Genomic DNA, 23,811 nt, shown 5'->3' with positions numbered 1-23,811 from the left:
ATTCACAGCTAACTTTTGACCACCATCTCTCAGCTGTGACCAGGGGGGCATTTGCCCAGGTTCGCCTGGTGCGCCAGTTACGGCCCTACCTGAATCGGGAGGCCCTCACAACAGTCACTCGAGCCCTTGTGATCTCTAGGCTGGAATACTGTAATGTGCTCTACATGGGGCTGCCCTTGAAGAGCATCCGAAGACTTCAGCTAGTCCAGAACGCGGCCGCGCGAGTGATCGTGGGCGCACCACGGTTCGCCCACATAACACCGATCCTCCGTGAGCTGCACTGGCTACCTGTTGGTCTCCGGGTGCACTTCAAGGTCCTATTCACCACCTATAAAGCGCTCCATGGTAGTGGATCTGGCTATTTGAGAGACCGCCTTCTGCCAATTACCTCCCTGCGTCCCATCAGATCGCATAGAGTTGGCCTCCTCCGTATTCCATCCGCCAGTCAGTGCCGACTGGCGACTACTCGGAGGAGAGCCTTCTCTGTTGCGGCTCCGACACTATGGAACAATCTCCCCGTGGAGATTCGTACCCTCACCACCGTCCAGGCCTTCCGCACAGCCCTCAAGAACTGGCTAACCCGTCAGGCCTGGGGATAATCTTATTTCGCCCCTCCCGAATGCTGAGTGAATGTTGAGTTTTATTGTCTAATTTATTTTGTGCACATTTCTTTTTTCGTATTGTCCTACACTCCCCTTCCTTTTTGATTGTAAGCCGCCCTGAGTCCCCTCAGGGAAAAGGGCGGCCTATAAATAAATAAATCCAAATCCAAATCCAAACTTCACAGTAGACTTCAAGCATCTTGCAGTGTGTGCCTCTCCATTCTTCTTCCTTACTCTGGGTCCTTGGTTTCCAAATGAGATGCAAAATTTGCTCTCATCGGAAAAGAGGACTTTGGACAACTGAGCAACAGACCAGGTCTGTTTTTCTTTAGCCCAGGTAAGATGCTTCTGACGTTGTTTGTTGTTCAGGAGCGGCTTGACAAGAGGAATATGACATTTGAAGCCCATGTCCAGGATCTGTCTGTGTGTGGTGGCTTTTGATGCACTGACTCCACCCTCAGGCCACTCCTTGTGAAAGTCCCCAACACGTTTGAATGGCCTTTTCCTGACAATCCTCTCCAGGCTGCGGTCATCATTGCTGCTTGTGCACCATTTTCTTCCACACTTTTCCCTTCCATGTAACACACATTCTATTAATGTGTTTTGATACAGCACTTTTGGAACATCCAGCTTCTTTTGCAATTCCCTTTTGAGGCTTTCCCTCCTTATGGAGGGTGTCAATGATGGTTTTCTTTGGGGGTTTCATGAGCTGTAAGCCATAATCATCACAATTATGACAAATCAGGGCTTGAACTATCTTGCTTTGCATGTAATGAGTCTATCTCATATTAGTTTCACCTTTTAAGTTGCATTACTGAAATAAATAAACGTTTGCATGATATTCTAATTTTTCAAGTTTCACCTGTAGGACTAAGGAAAATGGAACTACATGATATTATGTAGGGAACAAATATATTTTTTTCTTCCTGGTCTAATCTTTTGAGATATAACATAGGCAAGAAACATGCAGTTCTGTAGATGTTCTTCAGTTCAAATCTCCCAGCATTTTTTATATTAACTATGCTAGCTACAAAGTCTGGAAATTCTATTTCAGCAACTTTTGAAAATTCACAGGTTTCTCATCTTTGGTGATGTTGCTACTTGCCAGAATTGTAAACACAGCACATTATTATACACTAAAATTGCCATGCTGATAGCTACTTCACATTTTTTACAAATGCACAATTTTTGCAATCTATGTTATTTATACCCATATTAAAAAGCTCCAGGTTGCAAAGTGCTTTCAAGTTATATCAACAGATTAAAGAAACATAAAGGGCTATGTTATATAAAAGAATACATACAGGCTATGTAGGAACAGAGAAGGTATAATTTTCATACAAAGTAGAAATGAAATTGACTCAAGTTATCAAACAGAAAATAACAGAGACTAGGGGAAAAATCCAGTTTCAGGGTCACCAACATCGTATCTTTTAAAATTAATACTTCTACTACAAATTTCTTGAAACCACACTATAGAAGGAGACTCTTGAAGCAGTCATTTCAACCCCTTCCTTTTCTTTGTTAACTTTCCTCACTAGGAAAGCATTAATACACACCCAATCTTCCATCACAAAGGAAAGCACAGGACTATGATATGCATTGGAAAGAGATTCTTATTGTAGAAGACCAGCAGTATTAGGAGAAATTGTAGGCACAAATGTGGAGCAGTTGCCAGGATAAAGTCTAGCATAGTATGCACCTGTGAAGGAGAATCAGGGATAGATTCCAGCAAACCAATAGCAGAATTCTTGAAAAAGAGAGGGGAGCAAGGCAGTATCTCTGTTCCAGCACAGATGGTAGTCTACACCAGCCAGTAGTTGTTGAAGGTACTTTTTTTTGCCTCCCCCAAAGACTTTGCAAAGCCAGTGCTTTGGCAGCAATTGGCAAGAAGTTGGCTAAATAATGGCTAAAGACTTTGCAACAACAAGCAAAAAAGAACTGATTTAATATTCTTAGGATTCTTAGATATGCAGATACAGCAGTCATAGTGATGAGTATAGGAATTGTATAGTGTAGACTATAAGTTTAAAGGTAGATGTTAAGTGAGAAGAAATAAGAGCTTTTTTTTGTAATAGCAGCCACACAGGAAAGATAAAGATACTATCCTTACTGGTGGTGGGTATCTAAAAGAACATCCTCATATTATATAAATAAAAAGATAGCATCTTAAAAACTAAAGGATATGCTTCAAGTGTAGCATCTATCTGCAAGGCCACTTCTAGACCATGCCTATATTCAGAGCAATGATGTGCAGTGAAGTTTATGGCTGGTGAGGCAGTCCTCTCCCCCGGCACCCCACTGATTAAAGTGCTTGCTTTCGCCTGCAGCAGAGTTCAGGCAGGCGAAAGGAAGCACTTTAGTCAGTGGGATACCGGGGGAGAGGAGAGAATGCTCAGGCATTCTCTCCTCTCTCTCGGCACCACACTAATTAAAGCGCTTTCTTTCGCCCGCAGCAGAGCTTTCAAGAGGCAGAAGCCGCCCCGGCGCTATGTCTGCCATAGAGGCGGGACGCTTTCAAGAGGCAAAAGCCACCCTGCCACCCCAGCGCTATGTCCGACATAAAAAGCCCCAAAGCCCTGCCACTGTGTCCAACATAAAAAAAGTGCCAGCCCGCACGCCAGCAGAGGCTGTTAAAACATACATACACACACAAATTACTTACAATAATACAATTACTTACAAATTACATTAATTTTGAATTCCTCCCCCTCCCTCTGACCCACATACCTTTTCCAGCTGTTTCACAGAGGATTTCAACTCTGCTCTTGCCTGCCATGATGAAAATGTAAAAATGTAAAAGGAAAAAGGCAAGAGCTGCTGAGGTCAGGCTGGGTTAGCTGCTGCCAGAGTCTCCAATGGATGACTCTGCTTAACTGTTTAAAAAAGCCTCTAAAAAAGTGCCCACTACAGGAGGAGGCAAAAGAACCACGTGTCTCATCTACATAAGGAATTTTTCGGCTTTTAACCCTTGCTTAACTCTGCTCGAGTGATCATAAAGATAGACTAAATGAGGCACGTGGTTCTCCCACCTCCTCCTGTAGAGGGCACTTTTTTAAGAGGCTTTTTTAAACAGTTAAGCACTAAGCAGAGTCATCCACTGTGACTCTGGAAGCAACTACCTCAGCCTTTTTCCTTTTAATTTTTTTTCCTTTTCATGATGACAGTGGTGAAGCCCTGCCTCCCCTGATTGCATGGCACTGCTTCAGAGGTAATCTTTTTTAAAAATTAGAAAATTGCAGACCACTCCTTTGGCAATGTATTTAGCCCATCTATCACTCCGATATTTGCTAAATATTTTCAAATTGATAGTTATGATATTAAATAACATGTTTACAAAAGTATTGCACACCGAAGTGAACAAACATCATTAAATACAGAAGCAAGCTTGTGTAATCTTGAATAAGATTTCGTTTTTGAACAGAACTGCTGCCTTGAACAGGAGGAAGACCAGAAATAGTTGTAGGGTGGAACTTCAATATACCTTCTAGCCAAGTAATGATTTAAGACTGCAATGACCACCGAGGCAGTTTCTTTAAGAGTGCTTATAACATGTTTTCAAAACTCCAGATGTGCCTAGTGGTTTCTAATATAGTATGCCTGCAACAGACTGATTCTTAGGAACATGCAAAATATAGTGCTTTCTCTTCAGAGTTTTAGTTAATAAATTTAGGATTTAAATATATTTATTGTGGTTTACAATCCAGAGCTAGCTTGAATGAGGAATAATTTAAAGGCAAACAGCATAATTTGCAATATAGATAATATTATAAGTATGGTGGTGGTTATTTCATATTGGACTTTGAACCAGATTTCAAAATATTTGATATTCTGATGGGTTTATCAATCTTTTAAAATAAATTAAATATATAAATATTGCAGTTAATCTTCCTAATTGTGTTGGACTTTTAGGTAATAGATATAATTAAACCACACTGACCTAAACTGTTATTGCTGCTGGTTGGCCATGAAGCTATTCTATCCCTTAATGTTTTCTTTTTACATGGGTCATCCACTTTCACAGAAAGTTCCACTTCTTCCTTTCTGATTTCTTGCACAAGCTGCATACGACATCGTGTGAAATCTTGAAAGGAAATTTTTCCATGTTCATCTGCACCAAGCTGATGCATGATTTCAATCACAGATTCTTCCATGTTCAGTTGGCGACACACCATCAGCAAATCATTCCTAAAGAAAGAAAAAATAAAACCCCAAATGAATTTAATTTAATTAAATTAAAAAATGCCAAGATGTCCAGTTATTTTAAACATAATAGTTAATGAATGATATTTTTTTCTCAGTAAGAGATTTTAGAGATAACCAATTTCAACAAGAGCAAAGATGTCTGATTAAAAAAAAGCAAATTTATATACTCCAATATTTTTGCTACAATCAAGATTCTGCCCGTCTATTAAAAATATTTGATGCTTTTTCAAATAAGAAGAAACGATACCATCTCTGAATTTATATGAGGGAAGAATAGGGTGGTACAAAAAAGAAAAATATTTTCTGGATTTAAAATGTATGTACTTCTCCCGCATCTTCATCCCAATTTATTAGCTGGAAAAGAAAATACTCTTATCAGGATACTGGCAAATAACACCACAATTATTTATGTATGATATATGTACTGTATATGTGAATTTTTATTTCTCTTAAAGTAGGCTGTGAAGTATTTGAAATACATTTCACGCATCCTCATACAAAAATGTTTTTAATATATACAGGACACAAACAAAATGAAAAATTATGAATATTTTAAAAAACAGAGATTTCAAGTATAACATCAAACATTTCGCTCTGAAATCATTAAGATTCTATTTTTCTCTATTATTTAGTGTGCATGTTCTACACTTTTGTGAGAATTGTGCCTATTAATATAACTTATTCTATAACTAGTTTTTAATTTTTAAATTTTGCATAATATTGTTGAGTGCCTTTTGTATTGAAAAAATAGGTAATTGTTCATGATTGCTAAAATAAATCCCTGCAATGCTGTCTACTAGTAATATTTTGAAACATTTATATGAAGCAATTAATATTCTAACTTCTAATGTTTGTTCCAAGTTTTTCTTCTTATCACTGCCTGCCTGCTTTAGCCATTTAGATTCAAATCTGAACAGAAGGAGAAGATTGGGGAAAAATGGTGACTGCTGTAATTCTTCCCACTTCTGTCACTGGTCACTTGGGGCAAGTAAACTATTAGCACTAGTGATAAAGACTATCAAGGGTAATGGATCAGGCTGCAGACAACCTTCTGGCATGCATATTAGCAGAAGGCCAATAACACTATTGTTACCTTTCTGTAGTATATAGAAATAGAATAACAGAGTTGGAAGGGACCTTGGAGGTCTTCTAGTCCAACCCCCTGCTTAGGCAGGAAACCCTGTAGCATTTCAGACAAATGGTTATCCAATCTCTTCTTTAAAACTGCCAGTGTTTGTTTTTGTTGGAGGTAATTAAAATTTAATGTAATGTTTGACAGAAGAACAAGAAATATATTTGGATGACTGGAAACTACAACATAAAAAGCAAATGTTCATTAAACTTTTTTACACTATTTCTTAGACAACTTATTTCTTAGACTTGTACAAAAATTCTGTCATTGCTAGCCATCTTGTCTAAAATACCTAATTACATGATTTTATTTTGCTTTCTGCCATACTTGGAAGAAAAGAGAAAATAAAGGTTTCCCTATACCTTTTCTAACTTCTGTTCCCATTTGTACTCATTTAAGCTTGTTAGGAAAGCTTCTTAGAGAAAAAGTTTGGCATTTGGCCTGCTATGAAAAGAACTCTTTGAACTTATAAAATGGAAACAATCCAAAATAAAGAGTTCCATTATATTTCAAAGACTTCTACTTAAGGAAGTTCAATGGCATACTGTTATCAGTATTACATAGTCCAAAAGATTGATTCTTGAATGTCTCTTTTTACATTGGACAAATGTTATAGATAGAGAACTTCAAGGGTTATGTTTAAGATTGTGGGGGGAGGATGGAAAAGAGTTCATAGGTCAGTATAACAGTACCAGCAGCCTTAATATGTGGGAGGGCAGGAAAGAAGATGTAACATCATCTACATTCCTCAGCATTTCTCAAGTTTCAGCAATACCTACTAAATCTCATTTGTCTTCTGCAGTAAGAAATGTGTTTCTTAAAATATGTCCTCCATACATTATATATTTGTATACAGTTATTGAAACCCTTGTGTCACATAACTTGACCTGTTCTTTTCTGTATTTATATATTCCTCACAAGAGGACTCTGCATTTTCTACATACCCTTCAACCCCATTTCAGTTCTTATCACTGAACTATTTTATAGACTGTGTTCTTCCACATCATTTAGTTTGACCTCCTGTATAACAGTATTTCCCAAAACCATTCCTTCCAATTTTTAATAGGTACAGCTGGTTTCTTGCCAGGGATCTCTCATCTCAGAAATGCTTTCCTATCTATATCATGGGACCTTTATATTAATATCTATATTTTGTGGAATGCTTTTATTACTCTCTGAACCTATGTGGAAAACATGTATAATACCTTTGACATCCTGAAATATTTTAGGATCTAGGTTTCTTAAATCAAGATATTTGTTTTCTGTTTTAAAGACTGTTTAGGCATAATAAAAGGCTGCATTATTATATATAGAATTCATTTTGTGATATAATTCAAATTTAAAAATAATAGATAAGAATTTCTACAAGGGAATAATATTTTAAATTAATTGATTTTATGCTTGTTTTTTAAGATATTCATTTAAGTATGACTTGTCCTCAATGCACATGTGACAACATATACAACTGTAACAACATTTACAGGTAGTCTTCAACTTATTGAGGACTATTGAATCCAAAATTTCTGTTGCTCTGAGACATTTGTTAAGTGAATGTTGACCCATTTTTATAACCTTTCTTTCCACAGTTGGTCACGTGTGGGACATACCCAAGCTAAGGTCCCAGGGAGGGAGAACAAGAACCACTAGGGCCCAAGGGGAGCCTCAGCCGCCACCCCCTGCAAGACTCTCCGACCGAAGGCCGCGTCCGCAGACGTGAAGGCATCCAGACGATAATGCCGGATGAAAGATGTCGGGGAAGCCTAAGTGGCCGCATGACAGATGTCCTCAAACGGGGCCTTCGTGGCCCACGCCGCCGTGGTCACGGCACTCCTAGTAGAATGGGCCGTGATCCCCAATGGGGCCAGCCGACCCGAAGCCCCGTAAGCCTCCACAATGGCCTGACGCAGCCAACGGGCAATGGTAGCCGAAGACACTCTCGATCCCAGCGACCCCGGCTGGAAGGAGACAAACAAGGCCTCCGACCTACGGATCTCCCCGGTTTGCCGGAGGTATATCTGCAGAGCGCGGCGGACATCCAACCAATGCCAAAGACATTCCCTGTCATTGGATGGGCCCGGGCAAAAGTCGGGCAGGACGATCTTCTGAGCCCTATGAAAGGGGGTATTCACCTTCGGGACGAAGGCTGGGTCAAGGCGAAGCACCACCCTGTCCTGGTGAAAGTGACAAAGGTCGTCCCTGGAAGACAGGGCGCCTAGCTCAGAAATACATCGGGCGGATGTGATCGCCACCAGGAAAGCCACTTTCAGTGACAAGAAACGTAAGTGAACAGATCGGAGGGGCTCGAACGGGGCCCCCGTCAAGGCCTTAAGCACCAGGGGAAGATCCCACATGGGAAACCTGTGTACGGGGGGAGGCTGGAGATTAGCCGCCCCCTTCAGGAAAAGCTTGATCAGGGGAAACTGGGAAAGGGAAGAAGACCCACCCCCCCCAGGACCGAAGACAGAGCCGCCACCTGGTGACGCAAGGTATTCTGTGAAAGACCGTCCTCAAGACATTTCTGAAGGAAGTCCAAGACGTTGGGAATGGTGGCCCTATCGGGAGAAATGCCCCTAGGTGAGCACCATCGGGCAAAGGCCACCCAGGTGGAGTTATAAATGCGGGTCGTCGACGGCCGCCGAGTCGCCTCGATGGTATGAATGACCCCGGAGGATAGATGAGCCTCCCTCAGAAGCCGCTGTTCAAGAGCCAGGCGGTCAGATGAAGCCACTGGGGCTCCGGGTGTACCAGAGCCCCCTGCAGCAAGACCACCTCCCCCCGCGGAATCCTCCATGGGGGGGCCACCGACAGCTGTACCAGATCCGCGAACCAGGGCCTCCTGGGCCACATCCGGGGCCACCAGAATGACCAGGGCCCCCTCCGCCACCACCTTCCTGACGGTCCCCGGGATGAGGGGAATGGGAGGGAAAGCATAAAGAAGGCCCGGGGGCCACCGGCTCCTGAGGGCATCTGTGCCCTCCGCTGACCTGGACTGGAAACAGGTGAAAAACCGTGGAAGCTGGGAGTTCGTGGGTGACGCAAACAGGTCTACCAGGGGAGACCCGAACCTTTGGCAGATCCTCCGGAACAGCGATGGGTGGAGTTGCCACTCGCCGTTTTCCAGTCGCTCGACTGAGCCAATCCGCTTGGACATTGGAGAGTCCCGAGATGTGCTCCGACACCAAGGACAGCAGGTGCCTCTCCACCCAGGAGCCCAGCCGTAGAGCCTCCAAGCAGAGTCCCCGTGAGTGGGTCCCACCCTGACGATTGATGTGCGCCTTGGTGGCCACATTGTCCGTCAGTAGTAGCACATGACGCCCTTCCACCGAGGACTGAAAGTGACGCAAAGCCAGTTGCGCAGCCTTCAGCTCCAGCCAATTTATATTGTGGCGTAGGTCTGAGGCCGTCCACCTGCCCTGCGCCATCTGAGAGCCCACCAGAGTCCCCCACCCGAACAGACTTGCGTCCGTGGTAACGGTCACCCTGTCCGGCTCCCAGAAGCAGCATCCCCGCTGAATGGCCGGGGAGAGCCACCACTCCAGAGAGACCTGGACCCCCGCCGGGAGACCGAGTGTCCGAAGAGAATTGCTCAATCGTCCCCTCTGAAAGGGGATGAGTTCCCACTGGAGGGGCCTGAGATGAAGTCTGGCCCACAGGACAATTCCGATGCAAGAGACCATCTTGCCCAATAACTGTGACAGAGAGAGGATGGAAGTGGACCGCCTTGCGCGAACGCTCTCCGCCAGACGACGGAGGCTGTCCTGCCGTTCCTGAGACAGACTCACCACCCCCGACTTGGAATCTATGACTGTCTCCAGATGCAGAATGCGAGTGGAGGGGGAAAGATGACTCTTGGTGAAGTTCACCGAAAAGCCCAGGCTTTGAAGGCTCCGAACGGTGAGTCAAAGATCCGAGACAGCCTGAGGAAGGGACCCCGCCTGAACCAAGACATCGTCTAAATAGCATTGGAGACGAACCGGCACAGACCGCAGATGAGCCGCCAGAGCCGCCAGAACCTTCGTGAAGGTCCGTGGGGCCGAGGCCAGGCCAAAGGGAAGAGCCCTGTACTGGTAGTGGCGGGACCCGTGAGAGAACCTCAAGAACCGGCGATGAGCGGGCAGGATGGGAAAGTGAAGATAGGCCTCCGTGAGATCCACAGAGGCCAGGAAGTCCCCCTTCCTGATGCCCTGAAGAATAGATTTGAGGGATGACATTTTGAAGCGTCTGTACACCAGAAACCTGTTCAGGCGCCTGAGGTCTAGAATCGCCCTCCAGCCCCCTGTGCTCTTCGGGACCACGAAGAGGTTGGAGTAGTGGCCGAGGCCTCGTTCCCCTAGAGGAACCGCCTCCACCGCCCGAATGTCGAGAAAGTGGGCGATCGCCTGATCCATCAGGCGGTGGCGCTCCCGACTCCGAGGCGGAGGGAAGGACCGAAAGAGGTTTGGAGGAGTGGAGAGGAATTCTAACCTGAGACCGTGACGAACCATGGCTCGGACCCAAGCGTTCGATGTGATTTCGTCCCATCGATCCGCATAGAGGGAGAGGCGGCCGCCGATGGGACGACTCGGGTTCGAATCACTTCCCCCTGCGGTAGGGACGGCCGCCTCCGCCACGAAAGGGCCGCCTGGCCTGGCCCTGGAAACAATTCCTGTCCTGGAAGGACGGCCCGGGAAACTGCCTATCAGCTGGGAAGGAAAACGCTGGTTATATCCGTAATCCGTGGCTCTATACCTCTGCCTGCGGAAAGGACGTGACTTAGCCTTGGGCTTCTTAGCAGTAGAAGGAAGAACCTTCTTGTCCTTATCCAACACTAGGATGGGGATGAGGGCGTCCCCGAAAAGGTTCGGCCCCTTGAAGGGAGCGGCCGCCAAATCCCATTTAGCCTTGTTATCCATCTGCCAATGACACAAGCAAAGAAGCCTATGAGAGGTGACAGAGGTGGCCAAGGCGCTGGAGGCAAACTTGACCGTGTCCAGGGTCGCATCAGCGGAGAACTGGCAGGCTGCCAAGATCTTAAACAGATCCTGGTGGAGCCGCTCGTCCTGGATGGGGATACGCTCCTGCAGCTTCTTAAGCCACATGACCGTGGCGCGGTTAAAGTAGGAAGCCGAGGCCGCGGACTTAATAGCCCACGCCGTAGCGTTAAAATTCTTCCGCAAGTTAAGCTCTGCGTGCTTATCCTCCGGCTTCATCTTATCCGCCGCGTCGCCCGATACCACCGGGGAGGAGGAAACAAGGGCGGCCACCGGGTTGTCAATGGCTTGAGCAAAGGTCTGTTCCACATTATAGTGCTGGCGGTCATTACTGCCAGGGGCTGAGAAAGTGGAGGGGCGAGCCCACTGATTGGTCAAGACCTCCAAAAGCAGAGGAGGAGCGGGAATCTCCTCCTTGTTGGTGGCTGTAGCAGAAAACATGGCCATGTCAGGATCCATGGGGGGGGGTGTGCACTGAAGGATCCCCCGTCCCAACCTTAGTGGTCTGCCGTGCCTTGTCCAAGAGAATTTTAAACATGGCCGGAACAAAGAGGCCCTTAGAAGAAGGCTCATCAGAAAGGGCTGTATTCTCATCATCCGAGAAGCCCATTTCCTGGGGGTTCTCCCCCCCCCCCAAGAAAGAAGCCTCACTCACCATGGAAGGAGAGGAAGCTCGATACTGAGCCCTGCCTAGCCCCCCATGCCTAGAAGAAAGGGAGCCCTTGTCCCGTTGGGCAATGCCCCGTGAAATGGCTGCAGAAATAAGTCTTTTAATTCCTTCAGGAAGATTATCCAGATCCTCCACATCCCCATAAACAGAACCAGGCCCCTGGGGTGCCAACCTGTGAGAGGAGCAGGGGCCCCTGGACGTACCCTCCAGAGGATCACCTGCAGGGGATGGAGAATCCCTCCTCCTGGAGTAGGGCCGAGACCTGCCAGGGGAGCTTGAGGAAGATGCGGGGCTAAATCCCCTAGGGGAAGATCTGCTGGACATAGGCCCAAGGGGAGACCTGGACCTGTCCCGGGATGAAGGCCTGGCCGCCTGGGCCTGCCTCTCCGCCCTCGCAAAAGTCTTCTCCAGCGCCCTATGCCGCCTGGCTTCCTCCCTAGTGGAGGACCTAGAAGGGCGCCTAGTGACCAAGGATCCCTGGGGAGGAGCTCCCCGCCCAACCTCCTGATCCAGGGCCTCCTCACCCCCAGCTGGGCCTGCCACCTGGCCATGGGGAATCTCCGCTCCCTCGTCCATACCCAACTCACGTGTCTGACGAAGGGAGCAGGATCACAGGCCTCTGAAAGTCCCACCAAAACCAAGGCCTGAAGGTCTGTGGGGAAGGCTAGGCCCAAGCCTCATGCTAGACCTCACCCACAAGGTAGGCCAAAGCAAGGCCCCGCGCACGTGGCGACCTCCAAAATGGTCTCCAGAACTCCATGCGCGGGCGAAAAGGCCGGCAAACAACTCCAGCGGCTGAGCCTGGCTTCCAGGAGCCGCGCTATCAGCTGTTCAGCTGGCGGCTTGCGCGCTCCACGAGGCGCTGAAGCCACTGCTGCCGCCACCGCTGCAACAAGGGCTGCTTTGCAAGCAGCAAGAAACTGAAGCTGGCACCCCCGCACTCCCGGGGATAGGGCTGAGGCTCCTGGCCCGCGGGAGGGAGACCAAACACTCCACAGGGCCCTCCCCCAACCGCTCGAGGCAGAGATCTGTCCCTTGGGGCCACAGCAACACAATTTAGAATTTTTGGTAAAAGTTTTAAAGTGCCCAATCAAACCAAATAGAATCAAATTTGAAGCAACAAGAAATCCTACCTAAGAATTGCTCTAACAGTGCTTGGACCAAAGACTGAGAGAATCTGGGCCAGGATTGGAAGGCACCAGTATTTAAAGCTTTGCTCTCAGTCTTTGGACCAATCAGGCTAAGATAAAACCCACACGTGACCATTCCCTCCCCCTCCTCCGGAAAATTCTAGTCTCACCTGTTATCCATGGCATGAAAAACGTTTTCCAACTTGCATACACAATGCTCAGGTTCTTTTTTTTATTCCTTACAAAGAGTTCTTTTTCTATCCCTTTCTTGCCATTAAGTGGTAATTTCTATTTGTGCAGTCAAAATGCAGCAACTGAATAAGTGATCTTGAAAAGCTAGTCAAAGCTTATGAAATTGAAGGAAGATTACCTCTTTTTCAAAAGTGTAAAATATTTGCTACAATTATTGTCAAGCTTCTGACAATTGCCTCAACCTGAATGAAAGATTCTCACAGAACCTTTTTTAACCAGATTTATTGTCACAAGAATTTCAGCAACTGGTAATAACCCGTATATGTTTATTTACATACCTATTTTATTAACGTGAATACCCTATCGTCACAACTAACTTATTTTATTAGCTACTTTTTACTAAAATGAGAAAGATACTCAGAAATAAGTTTGAAAAAATATTATTGTTCCATGTTCCAACATGATGCTGCCATGTATGTGGCAAATATACATTTTGTATATGAAGTGATGCGTAATGCCCTATTGATGTAAACAGCAAGAATCCACTGTATACACAGAAATGTCAAAATAAAACATTGTTGTGTATCTAAAAGAACACAGGAAAGAAGTATAACACACAATTTTGAATTATTGACATTCTAGTTCTTATCAATGTCATTAACAACCTGTAGCGTTTTTTTAAAAAAGGAGTTATCTAGTATGCACATACATAATTATATATAAAGCTCTACATAAAAATCTGAGAAAACAATTTTAGTAATCTTTGAAAGCAATTATGAAGAAAAAGGTGGAAAACATTAACACAGCAATGCTGATATGATAATCATGCCTTAAAATATAAAACTCTTTTATAAAAAGTTAAAAACTTCATATTCTGTACACAAGGCCACTCATATTAGCATTATAGGAAATTAACATGCATTACTGGTACAGCAGGAATACAGTTATATCCTGCAGATTTTTTTGCAGATTTTTTCTAATCCATTTAACACTGTATTTGATATTTTTATTTTATTCATTAACATAAAACAAGTCAGATAAAGTGTAAATTTTGCTTTCCTTCCAACCTTATCCCAGTATTTCTAATTTTATTGTCACTAATGTCACAATGTTACTTACCAACTTCTGTTTCTTTTAATAGATTACCACCAAGATTACACTTGGAATCACATTATTTAAAGTTTAAAAAAGCACTAAAGTATTCTTTTTATAGGTTCCTCTGAAATTTCTTTATAATAAATTATTGCCTGAACTTTGATTATATAAGGCATGGGTCTCCAACCCCTGGGCACAGTGAGGAACCAGACTGCACAGCTGGAGGCAAGTGAATGAAGCTCCATTTGTATTTGCAGCCGCTCTCCAGGTGGAACTACTTTAGTTCACCTCAGATCATCAGGCATTATATTCTCATAGGAGGGTGACGGATAGGAGTTCCACGTCTGTGGAAAAATCGTCTTACAGGAAATTGGTGACAAAAGCATTGAGGACTTCTGACATAAGGGATATTATTATATGTCATGGTTTATCAGGTCATTTTATATTAGTCAGAATAATTATAATAAATGAGTGTTCCAATTATTGTTCTGTATAGTATCTATACTATGCTTAGTTATAATAAAATTATGAATATAATAAATTCTTATTCATTATAATAAATAAAATCATACTTTTTAAAAAAATATCTAGTTTATCAGCTGCTACGTTCTCTGAAATCAAAGTTTGTCACTGAAGACTGACCAATTCTAAAATGCTCTACATCCAAGTTGGCATATTGATGGCCACCAGGGCATTCACCTGAGGACAAGGAAAAGAGTTTAAGGTATTAACATGATCACCATCTTCCTCATTCTCCTAGCAGCTTGATTCTACCTATTGCTCAAATTTCATGGTGGCATATACATGCCTCTAAAAATCAGCAGAACCTGACGGGAGTGGAGAGGTTAGGAAGCATGCATATGGAGTCCATGGATTGCGTTCCTAGGGTTTAGCTAATCATTCAAGATTTGGGATGATTTTACCTTTGTATATTTTTGCCAGAAACAATCAGCATCTTTGAAACTGTCATATACAATCCAAATTCCCTTGTTCTGAAATTATTACAAATATTAACTCTAACTTCCAATGCCAGTTTAAGTAGACATTGGTATAGAAATATATTGAAATATTTAGAGTTTTCATTATGCCTAATTTTTGTTATTTTATGTTCTTTATTTTGACAACAGTTATTAAAATGTTCATTGTATTATAAGGAAATATTTTAAACCATTAGTTCATTAGCTGAATTTTAAATGACACCCTGTACTGCCAAATGCAATTCCTTTTTAGTATCAATCAGCATTTTTTTAATTCACATTTTAAAATGTCACCCTAACTATTCATAGTATGACAATTAACTATTCTCTCTGGAGGTGCCTTTTCTCTCCATATGCAGCTTTTATTACCCAGCTAGTATTCAAACAGTTTTCAATTTAATGTACCACAAAACCTTTTCACAGCTGAGACACCATATAACTTCATTAAACATGCAAATAGCTTGTCTCCATACACCAAATTAAGTTGCATACAATAGGAAAGCACTTGCTTTAGAAAAAGAATAAACATCAGTTCTCTATAAAACTCATGTTTATGAGGGCTTTTAAGACAAGAAACAACTTCATTCAATAATGCACACGGGGAAACAAGCGTACAAAATACATGCAAACAAGAAAATATTTTTAAGTTTTAATATCCAGAATATAAAGGCTAAATTTCACATGTATAATAAAATATATTCCTCACTAATTTGAATTTATATTTGCTTTCTTTATAAAGCAGAGAAAGCCATATCTCAATACTTGTCTTTGAAAACAAGGTAGTCAAAACAAGCTGGAGAGTTCAGAAATGACAAGAGTATATGTATTTATGGTACCTTCCAAGATATTCGATCTTGTGTTGTTGCAGAACCATATAAGAGGCTTCATATACAAGTAAGTAGTTAGTATCTGAGTTGTGCTTCATTTGTAAGTTATTGCTCAGGAAGAAGATTTACTGAGCTTAAAACTGTTTCATGACCAGGTAAAAAAGAAATGGCAATCATATTGATAGAAGCAAGCACAAGGGGCTTCTACCTAGAGGTATGAGAAGAAATTATCATTTCTGAACAAAGTGTTTACGGAGGCAAGTAGACAAAGAGCTTTATGTTTAGATTTTTTGACCCAGAATTTTAGAAATCTCAATCACTAAACAAAGCTTATAATAAAAGAATATCCTAGCTTAAGACAATCATTAATCAAACGATGCATGAAATTGATACAATAAGTAACATCTTATGTTACTCTTCCCATTAAAGATCATTACTGTTACGTATTTAGCTTGAGAATATTTAAGAATTCTTGCTGTATATCTTCAGGCAAATCTCTAAGTGAACAGATACATTGTCAGAATCAGTCGCAAGATGTTCAGCCTAATAACCCAATCCTAAACAGATTGATGTAGTGGCTAAGGCATCAGTTTTGAAACCGGGAGACTGTGAATTTAGTTCTGTTTTAGACATGATCGTGGTCCTGATCTTGGTTAGTCATACTCTCTTAGCCCTAAGAAGCAGGCAGTGGCAAACCTCTTCAAAACCCTTGCCAAGAAAACTACAGGGCTAGTCAAGGCAGTTGACAGATATCAAGATTGACTGAAAGGTGTGCGTGCGTGTGTGCGCGCGCGCACACACACACACGTGCGCACGTGGGTGCGGCTTCTGAATGGGTGGAAAATGGCAGATTGATGTGCCTCCTTCTGTTTTCTTAGAAATCTATCCTGGATGTATCAGCCCCAAATATATCAGTTAGGTAGACTAAGTCTAGGGATAATCTTTATTTAGGAGTTTTCTAAGATATTTTAAGACTGGGCTGGTGAGCTGCCATGAAGTGATAAATAACTTTTTAGAGTGCTGGAGGGCAGGATACATTTCACAGTGAGTGCAGCTAGGATTAAAACAACAATGGATTCATTTTAAATTATACTAAAGTGGGTAATCAAAATAACATATATTTGTTTCTTCCAAACATTAATTGTTATAGTCAAAATTCCAATTTCATTGCAATTTGTGAAAGAACTCTGAAGATTGCACTCAACGTTGGGTGTGTGTGTGTGTGTTAGGGGGATGTCTCCATGAATCCATGCCAAGCTATACATTCTATTCTGCTTACAAAGTATTTACAAGACAATATTAGTATTTTTAGATGGATAATTAGATATTGTAACAGAACTTACAACTCTTATAAGCAATTGCTCAAGCAATTTAATGGTAAAGTGTATTTATAAAACTAACCTAGTTAGTGTATTTATAAAACTAACTAGCAGCAGCAACAACCCAAATCAATCCAGTGCTCTCTTACTTTTCAATAACAGAAATTCGACTATCACACCAAATAAATGTCATGAAAGTACTTTAATGGAATAGAACACCCCCACATAGAAGCACTTTCCAAACATTTAAAAAAACAAAATCAGGCTAGAAATCAAAGCAATGTGAATGAATCAAAGCCACGTAATTCACTGGGAAAAGAATTATGAGTTTCACTTGGTTTGGAATGAAAAATTCTGGTTTTTCTGTTATGTACTCTACCAAAACTGGGATTAGTTCATTAGTTCATAATGTACTAGACGTTCAGCCTTTTTCTTTTTTGTTTCTTCCTACTACAATACAGTATGGTAGTTCTCAACTTACAACTATAATTCAACCCAGAAATATGGTTCTAAGTTGGGCCAATCATTATGCAGGTCATCGTGCAACTATATCTGATTTTATGACCTTGGCAATGGTCATTAAATGAATTATAGTACTCATGAAACAAACATGCCCAGAATTAAGAAAGCCCATTATCTGCAATTGACTGTCACATGACCGAAAGACATTCCACATCTCTTTGGTAGTTCTTGCAGAATACCATAACTGTAGCTATCAATCTCTATTCCTTTATAAAATGAATCATGCATATGTAATACACATAAAACAATACTTTATTGAATTGCAATTTTAGACAAAGTGATTTGAGATAATGATCTCAAAGTGCTGATACTTGTCAAGGTAGTTGGATTGTAACATTTCCCCTATTTTAAGTAGTGTCAAATATTTCAATTTGGTCTGTAAGGGCAAAATGTTTAAAAAGTAAAACATGCTATTTATTCATCAGCCCAAGGAGGGAAAAACATGCCTTATAATGTAATTTTAATATGTAACATCAGCTGAAGCTTCCTAGAAATCAAAACAACCTTCTCTAAATAAATCTGTGCATATTTTCAAAAATATATTTTCAGATTATATATTGAATACACTAAAAAAATTTAAATGATCTTACACCTTCACTTAAAGTAAAATATAAAATAAAGTAAAAATTCCTAAAATATATGCAACTACTTTATTTTTAAAACACTGTATACACCAGTTATTTACAACAAATGAGAATAACAAATCAAAGCATCAAGACTTTCAATATTTCATCAATTTGGAGGATAGTTTCATCCTGTGCATAAGTATTCTGCAAGAACTACCAAAAAGCAAACACCAAAGGATTCCATTGTAGGTATTTACTATGCACTTCTGCTGACTAACAATCCAGTACGTTCAAATTGCTTTCCACAGGGACTGATTTTAACAATTTATAATTAAGAGTATATATCCCTCTACATACTGATAGAATTGCCAAAGTAATTTACTACTGTACTTAAAAATTTACCACCAATAACAATCTCCTGTCTTGCCTGAACACTCTTGTGCCTTTTTATTTCTTCAGTCATATGGTTTTCAAAACCAATTAACAATTTCAAAACTTTTTAAAAATTCATAGTATGAATAGAATTCAAATCAGAAAGATATATTGGAGAAATATGAAACATGATGAGGTTAGATTCTTATGCTAAGTTTACAATGCTCCTTTAAATCTTCCCCTGTCTTACAAGATGTTCTAGATTTTGTGCTTCCTTGTGTTTTTATTTATACTTTTCAGTTCTTTAATTATTGTAGGACAGTATGGAACATGAACATTTCTGAACTTTTCACATTATTTTTGTTGTGCTTAAAGGAGCTTTTATTTCACCTCATTATAAAGAATAGTCAATTAATTTTAGATTCTAAATTTAATCATTGAAGGATGCCATGTAATGTATTGCTTCATTTAATTAATACTGTATTAAATCCATCAAGATATGTTGGGGGCTTGTGAGAATACCTTCCCCAAAATCTACTTTAATTAGTTTTAAAATCTTAATCTGTGTAGTTTCAATCTTTTAATATATTATTTTTCTACTTGTTTTATAACTTGTAAGCTACAATACCCACAGTCGCCTTATAGGGGAGGTGAGTGGCATAAAAATGTAATAAATTAAAAAAATAGATTGCATTACTTTGTACAAAACTAAGATAAGGATATCTAATGGGAAAAACGGTGATAGTGGAAACCTGTTTCCTTTTCATCTCCTCCTTCAATTTCTGAACAAATAAAAAAACAGCTCAGCTTAATCTGAAGTAGCTCAACAGGAGTAACAACGAGAGGAGATACTTTAAAGTAACCAGTGCGGCATTTTTACCATCCCAAATACTTCCAATCACAGTTTATACTCTTTTAGACTAAAAAAAGGGGCAAAAAAATGCGTTTCCGCAGTCGGAATGCAAATCTTATGCGCAACTTTTTTAAGAAACGCGGGCAAGAAACTGGGAGAGGCAAAATGGCTCGAAGGAGAAGGGCTTGTCTTTAGAATCATTTCTACTCGCTGGAAAATGCCAGCGTGCCAGTCCCTTAAGTAGTCAGAAGGTGCTCTGGGCCCATTCGGCGGCATTCTTGGCAGAACTGACGGCACCTCCCCTAGGCCACCATTCAGCTCGGGGCAAATACCCGACTCAGAAATTCAACTCAGAAAACTTGCGAGGAAGTTGACCCGCACTTTACGGAGCTTCACGGAGCACTTCACATCTCTTATAAGACCTGCTTTAACGACTGTTCGCTACGAAACGAAACATTGCATCTGCCCCAATGTTGCCTCTGCCCTCCAGGTCTTCCCTCACCTGCTGATAAAACCGTCGCCGTCCCCATCGCACGTCTGGAAGAGGCGCCGCATCCTCTCCTCTTCGCCCGTGCTGGAAGTGTCGCTGCTGCTGCTCCCGGTGCTGCTCACGCTCACCTCTACCACCACTGCCGGGCTAGCCGCCGTCGCCATCGTACCCTCTCTTCCCAAGAGGAGGAGGAGGAGGAGGCGACGGCGACTCAAGCCCGTTCAAGGCGTCCAAGCAAGGTTCCCGGAACCTCCAGCCCGCCAGGGAACCCGCCCCCCCCCCCGCGCGCGCTCCCCTTTCCCAGCTCAGCTGTCGCGCGTACAAAGCACGAGAAGGCGGCACAATGAAAACAAGGAGGGTGGGGAAACCCAGACGCTCCGCCGCCCCTTCTCGCGCACGAATTCAGCGCGCGCCGCCTTGGGCGCCAATGAGGCACATCCCAGGGACGGCGCGCACGCTGGCTGGCGCGCGAGACCCGCTCTCTGGCCCTTTTCTTCTTTGGAACCAAAAGCTGGGGGTGGGGGTCCGTCGGGTTACAACGTAAGAGCAGGGGAGAGTTAGAAGGAAGGTGTGGCGGACGCAGAGGTGGAAGTTTGCGTGCTTAGTTGTGGTTTCGGCTTATTTCCCTGAGATGTAGGCGAACGAACGGAGGAGTATCTTTCTGGAGCAAATGGAAAGAAGATTTGTTAACGTCTGCAGAGTGCATATCCATAGACCACCGTAAAACTGCACTGCATGTGAACTATGCTCGCAAAAGTTATGTTTGGGCTTGCTGACGTTTAGCCTTGAGCAAAAAATGTTTCTCTCTGCGTTTCGTGCCAAACAATCATTATGTATGTCATGTAAGAGATGTAAAAGTATTATTGGTAAAAGTAGAAGAAAATGTTGCATCTTCTCAAAACGTACGTCTTTATATTACGTTACACATTAGCTCTACTGTAATCATAAATTTGCAGTTCCTTAAATAAAACTTTATAACTATGTCTCTGATTTCTCTTGAAGTGGTCAATGTTATTGATTAGCAAAATATGAATGCTGCAAATGCATGCTTCATGAACATGAGTTCAAATCTTCAACTTGATATGTAGGTTGATTCAATTTAATTTTAAATAATTTTAGCCAATGTGACAGCTTTTCATTTGTTTTTAGTAGCTTTATTTTCTACTTTTCAGAAGCTGCATTGTACTTGTACAATGCATTTTATTACAATTTTATTTACAATGAATTTTATTGTACGTTGTATACGAAACAGTGTTCCGTGCACCTTTGGCATTTAGTTATGCCAAACACATGACCACGGAGATGTCTTAGGACAGCACTGGCTCTTCGGCTTTGAAATTGAGATGCGCCCCGACCCCTAGAGTCGGGAACGATTAGCACATGTGTGCAAGGGAAACCTTTACCATCTCCTTTTATTATACTTTAGTTTGTGAATACCTGAGAGTTGAAGTACTACGAAATGGTTTATGGACATGTTTTTGAGGTTTTTTTGATACAGCACTATCTGTCTGGCTTATGGTACTCAAGTGGCATATGATGTAATGCCCAGTTCATTGTTATGGAACTATTTTTCCTCAGTTTGGAGATGCTATTTTAGATCTTGTTGATAGTTGTTTTTATTTTATTGTCCTAAATAATTTTATATTAATATACATGGCCATTCCACATCTCATCCCAACTGCAAATCATCTACATTCTGGTATCTAATAATAACTTATCTAGAGTGAAATTGGAGAATATTAACTTGGAATATGAAAGTAGGTGCCTGTCATTCAAATAAGCTCTGTCAAATGATCAGATTTCAAGTTGCATACAAATGTTATATCACTAATATTTGCCCCATTTTTTTAAATAACCACTTGGCTTCAGCAATGAATCAAAGACTTGACATTTCATTGCTTAACCCAACTAATTGCTTTCACTAATCTGAAAATTCCCTTACACTAACTCTCTATCTTAATAATACCCCTCTTCTATTGTCACACCCCAGCCATTATTTGACCTGTAAATTTCCTTAGCAGAAAAAAAAGCCAGAGTATTTTGAAGATGCACCTAGTTGCTTCAAAAAAGAATAAAAGGAAACAAGTAGTACAGAAAGTATTCCATGGGAATATGATAGATGTAGAATTTTGAGACATTGTTCTTTATAACTGATTACAGCTCTCATATGGCCAGAATTTTGTGAAAGTGTGTACAAAACTTCTAAATCTATTCTAACCAAAAAAGTCTCCAACCTGTGGCCTTGTAAGGAATCACTTATGATTTTTACCAATCATAATTATGTATCTTAACTCTATCTTTTCTTTCTTTAGAATATTTGCTTTTCCCATTCTACATTTTTTCTTTTCATACATTTCTCAATATATTTTTCCTTGCTAATTTTAATTACATAATGCTTCTATTTCATATGCCTTCATCTAGCTACTGGCTATTTCTAAAAAGGGTTAAATACATCTGTGGAACTAATTAGATGTTTTCCAGCAAACAAGTTACTTCAGGTTACAAACAGGTTACTGCATTCTTATCAGGTTTTAATTCTTGGAATGTGTACTATTGTATGCTTACAATTGGATTTCTTCAGCACTGTAATTAAACTCAAAAATGCCTTCCATGAAATTTCTTTACAATAATATCCCTTCAAAGCATGTTAATTATAAATCTTATCTTGAGCCTTCTTTATTTCTATTGTTAGAAAGTGGCCGTAACTTATGAAATACATAACCAGAAACAAATTAGGCCAGAGTAAGTACCCATTTCAGAGACACGGTGGCTCAGTGGCTAAGAGACTGAGCTTGTCGATCAGAAGGTCGGCAGTTCAGAGGTTCAAATCCCTAGCACCATGTAACGGGGTGAGCTCTTGCTACTTGTCCCAGCTTCTGCCAACCTAGCAGTTCAAAAGCATATAAAAATGCAAGTAGAAAAATAGGGACCACTTTGGTGGGGAAGTAACATTGTTCTGTGCACCTTCGTTGAGTGATGCTGGCCACATGACCATGGAGACATCTTCCGACAGTGCTGGCTCTTCAGCTTAGAAATGGAGATGAACACCGCCCCTAAAGCCAGAAATGACTAGCACTCAGGTGCAGGGTAACCTTTACTTTTGCCTTTAAGTACCGATTTGATGTAACATGTTTTCACAATAGCTAACCAAGTAATATACAAATCAAGAAGGAGCAACCCCAATTTTAACAGCATGTCCTTATAGTTGTGCTCCCATTACTGGAATTTGGAAATATGTATGATTTAGCAAGATTATCATATATCTGGATTTTTCCAAATAAATCCACTTTTTGCCACAATCACACTCTTTTCACCAGATTCATTTCTCTCTCTTTCTCCCTCCCTCTCTCTCTCTCTCTCACACACACACACACACACACCTCTCATGGAGAATTCTTTTGCCCATTCATCAACTATATTATTTTGACTACATTTTCTTACTTGATTTTAAAGGATAAGGAACAGGTAAAACTCGGGTAAAACTTTCTTTCAAGAATTAAACAAGATAACTGCTAGATTCATTTGGCAAGGACGAAAAGCGAGGATTAAACTAAATTGAATGCAAGATAGCAAGGAGAAAGGAGATTTAGCATTACCAAATTGGGAATTATACACATTAGCAATAACTATAACGTGGGTGAAAGATTGGATAGAGCTAAAGAATAAAAGAATTTTGACCTTAGAAAGCCATGATTTGCAAGCAGGTTGACATACATTCCTATGGGATGATAAAAATAAAATTCACAAATACTTTCAAAAACATTTAATTAGAAGAGCATTATTGCAAACTGGCTCTCTCTTTTTTTTACTGAAGCCCAGATATCCCGTGATGAAATTCAAAATTTGCCTGTAGAAACCATTAAATATACCGTATACTAAAATATAAGA

The 23,811-nt window shown here is 41.4% G+C and overlaps 1 protein-coding gene across 1 annotated transcript; it reads right to left on the bottom strand.

Annotated features, from left to right (window-relative positions):
* Positions 1-4,509: 4,509 nt before the first annotated feature.
* LOC116505585 (putative calmodulin-like protein 6) lies at positions 4,510-20,126 on the bottom strand. The gene is made up of 2 exons (XM_032212898.1): positions 19,936-20,126; positions 4,510-4,790 (listed from the first exon to the last, which is right to left on the bottom strand). Exons 1-2 carry the CDS (start codon positions 20,085-20,087, stop codon positions 4,511-4,513), a joined length of 432 nt encoding a protein of 143 aa, XP_032068789.1. The 5' UTR covers positions 20,088-20,126; the 3' UTR covers position 4,510.
* Positions 20,127-23,811: the final 3,685 nt, after the last annotated feature.

The sequence above is a fragment of the Thamnophis elegans genome, chromosome 3 (genome assembly GCF_009769535.1).
Source record: "Thamnophis elegans isolate rThaEle1 chromosome 3, rThaEle1.pri, whole genome shotgun sequence".
In the NCBI taxonomy this organism is placed as follows: Eukaryota; Metazoa; Chordata; class Lepidosauria; order Squamata; family Colubridae; genus Thamnophis; species Thamnophis elegans.
This window is presented reverse-complemented; position numbering and strand designations above follow the sequence as displayed.

Coding starts and splice junctions, on each gene's coding strand:
- LOC116505585 (XM_032212898.1), bottom strand. CDS start 20,087: ATGGCGACGGCGGCTAGCCCGGCAGTGGTGGTAGAGGTGAGCGTGAGC. Junction 4,791..19,935: donor GGCGACGGTTTTATCAGCAG/GTGAGGGAAGAC, acceptor TTCTTTCTTTAG/GAATGATTTGCTGATGGTGT.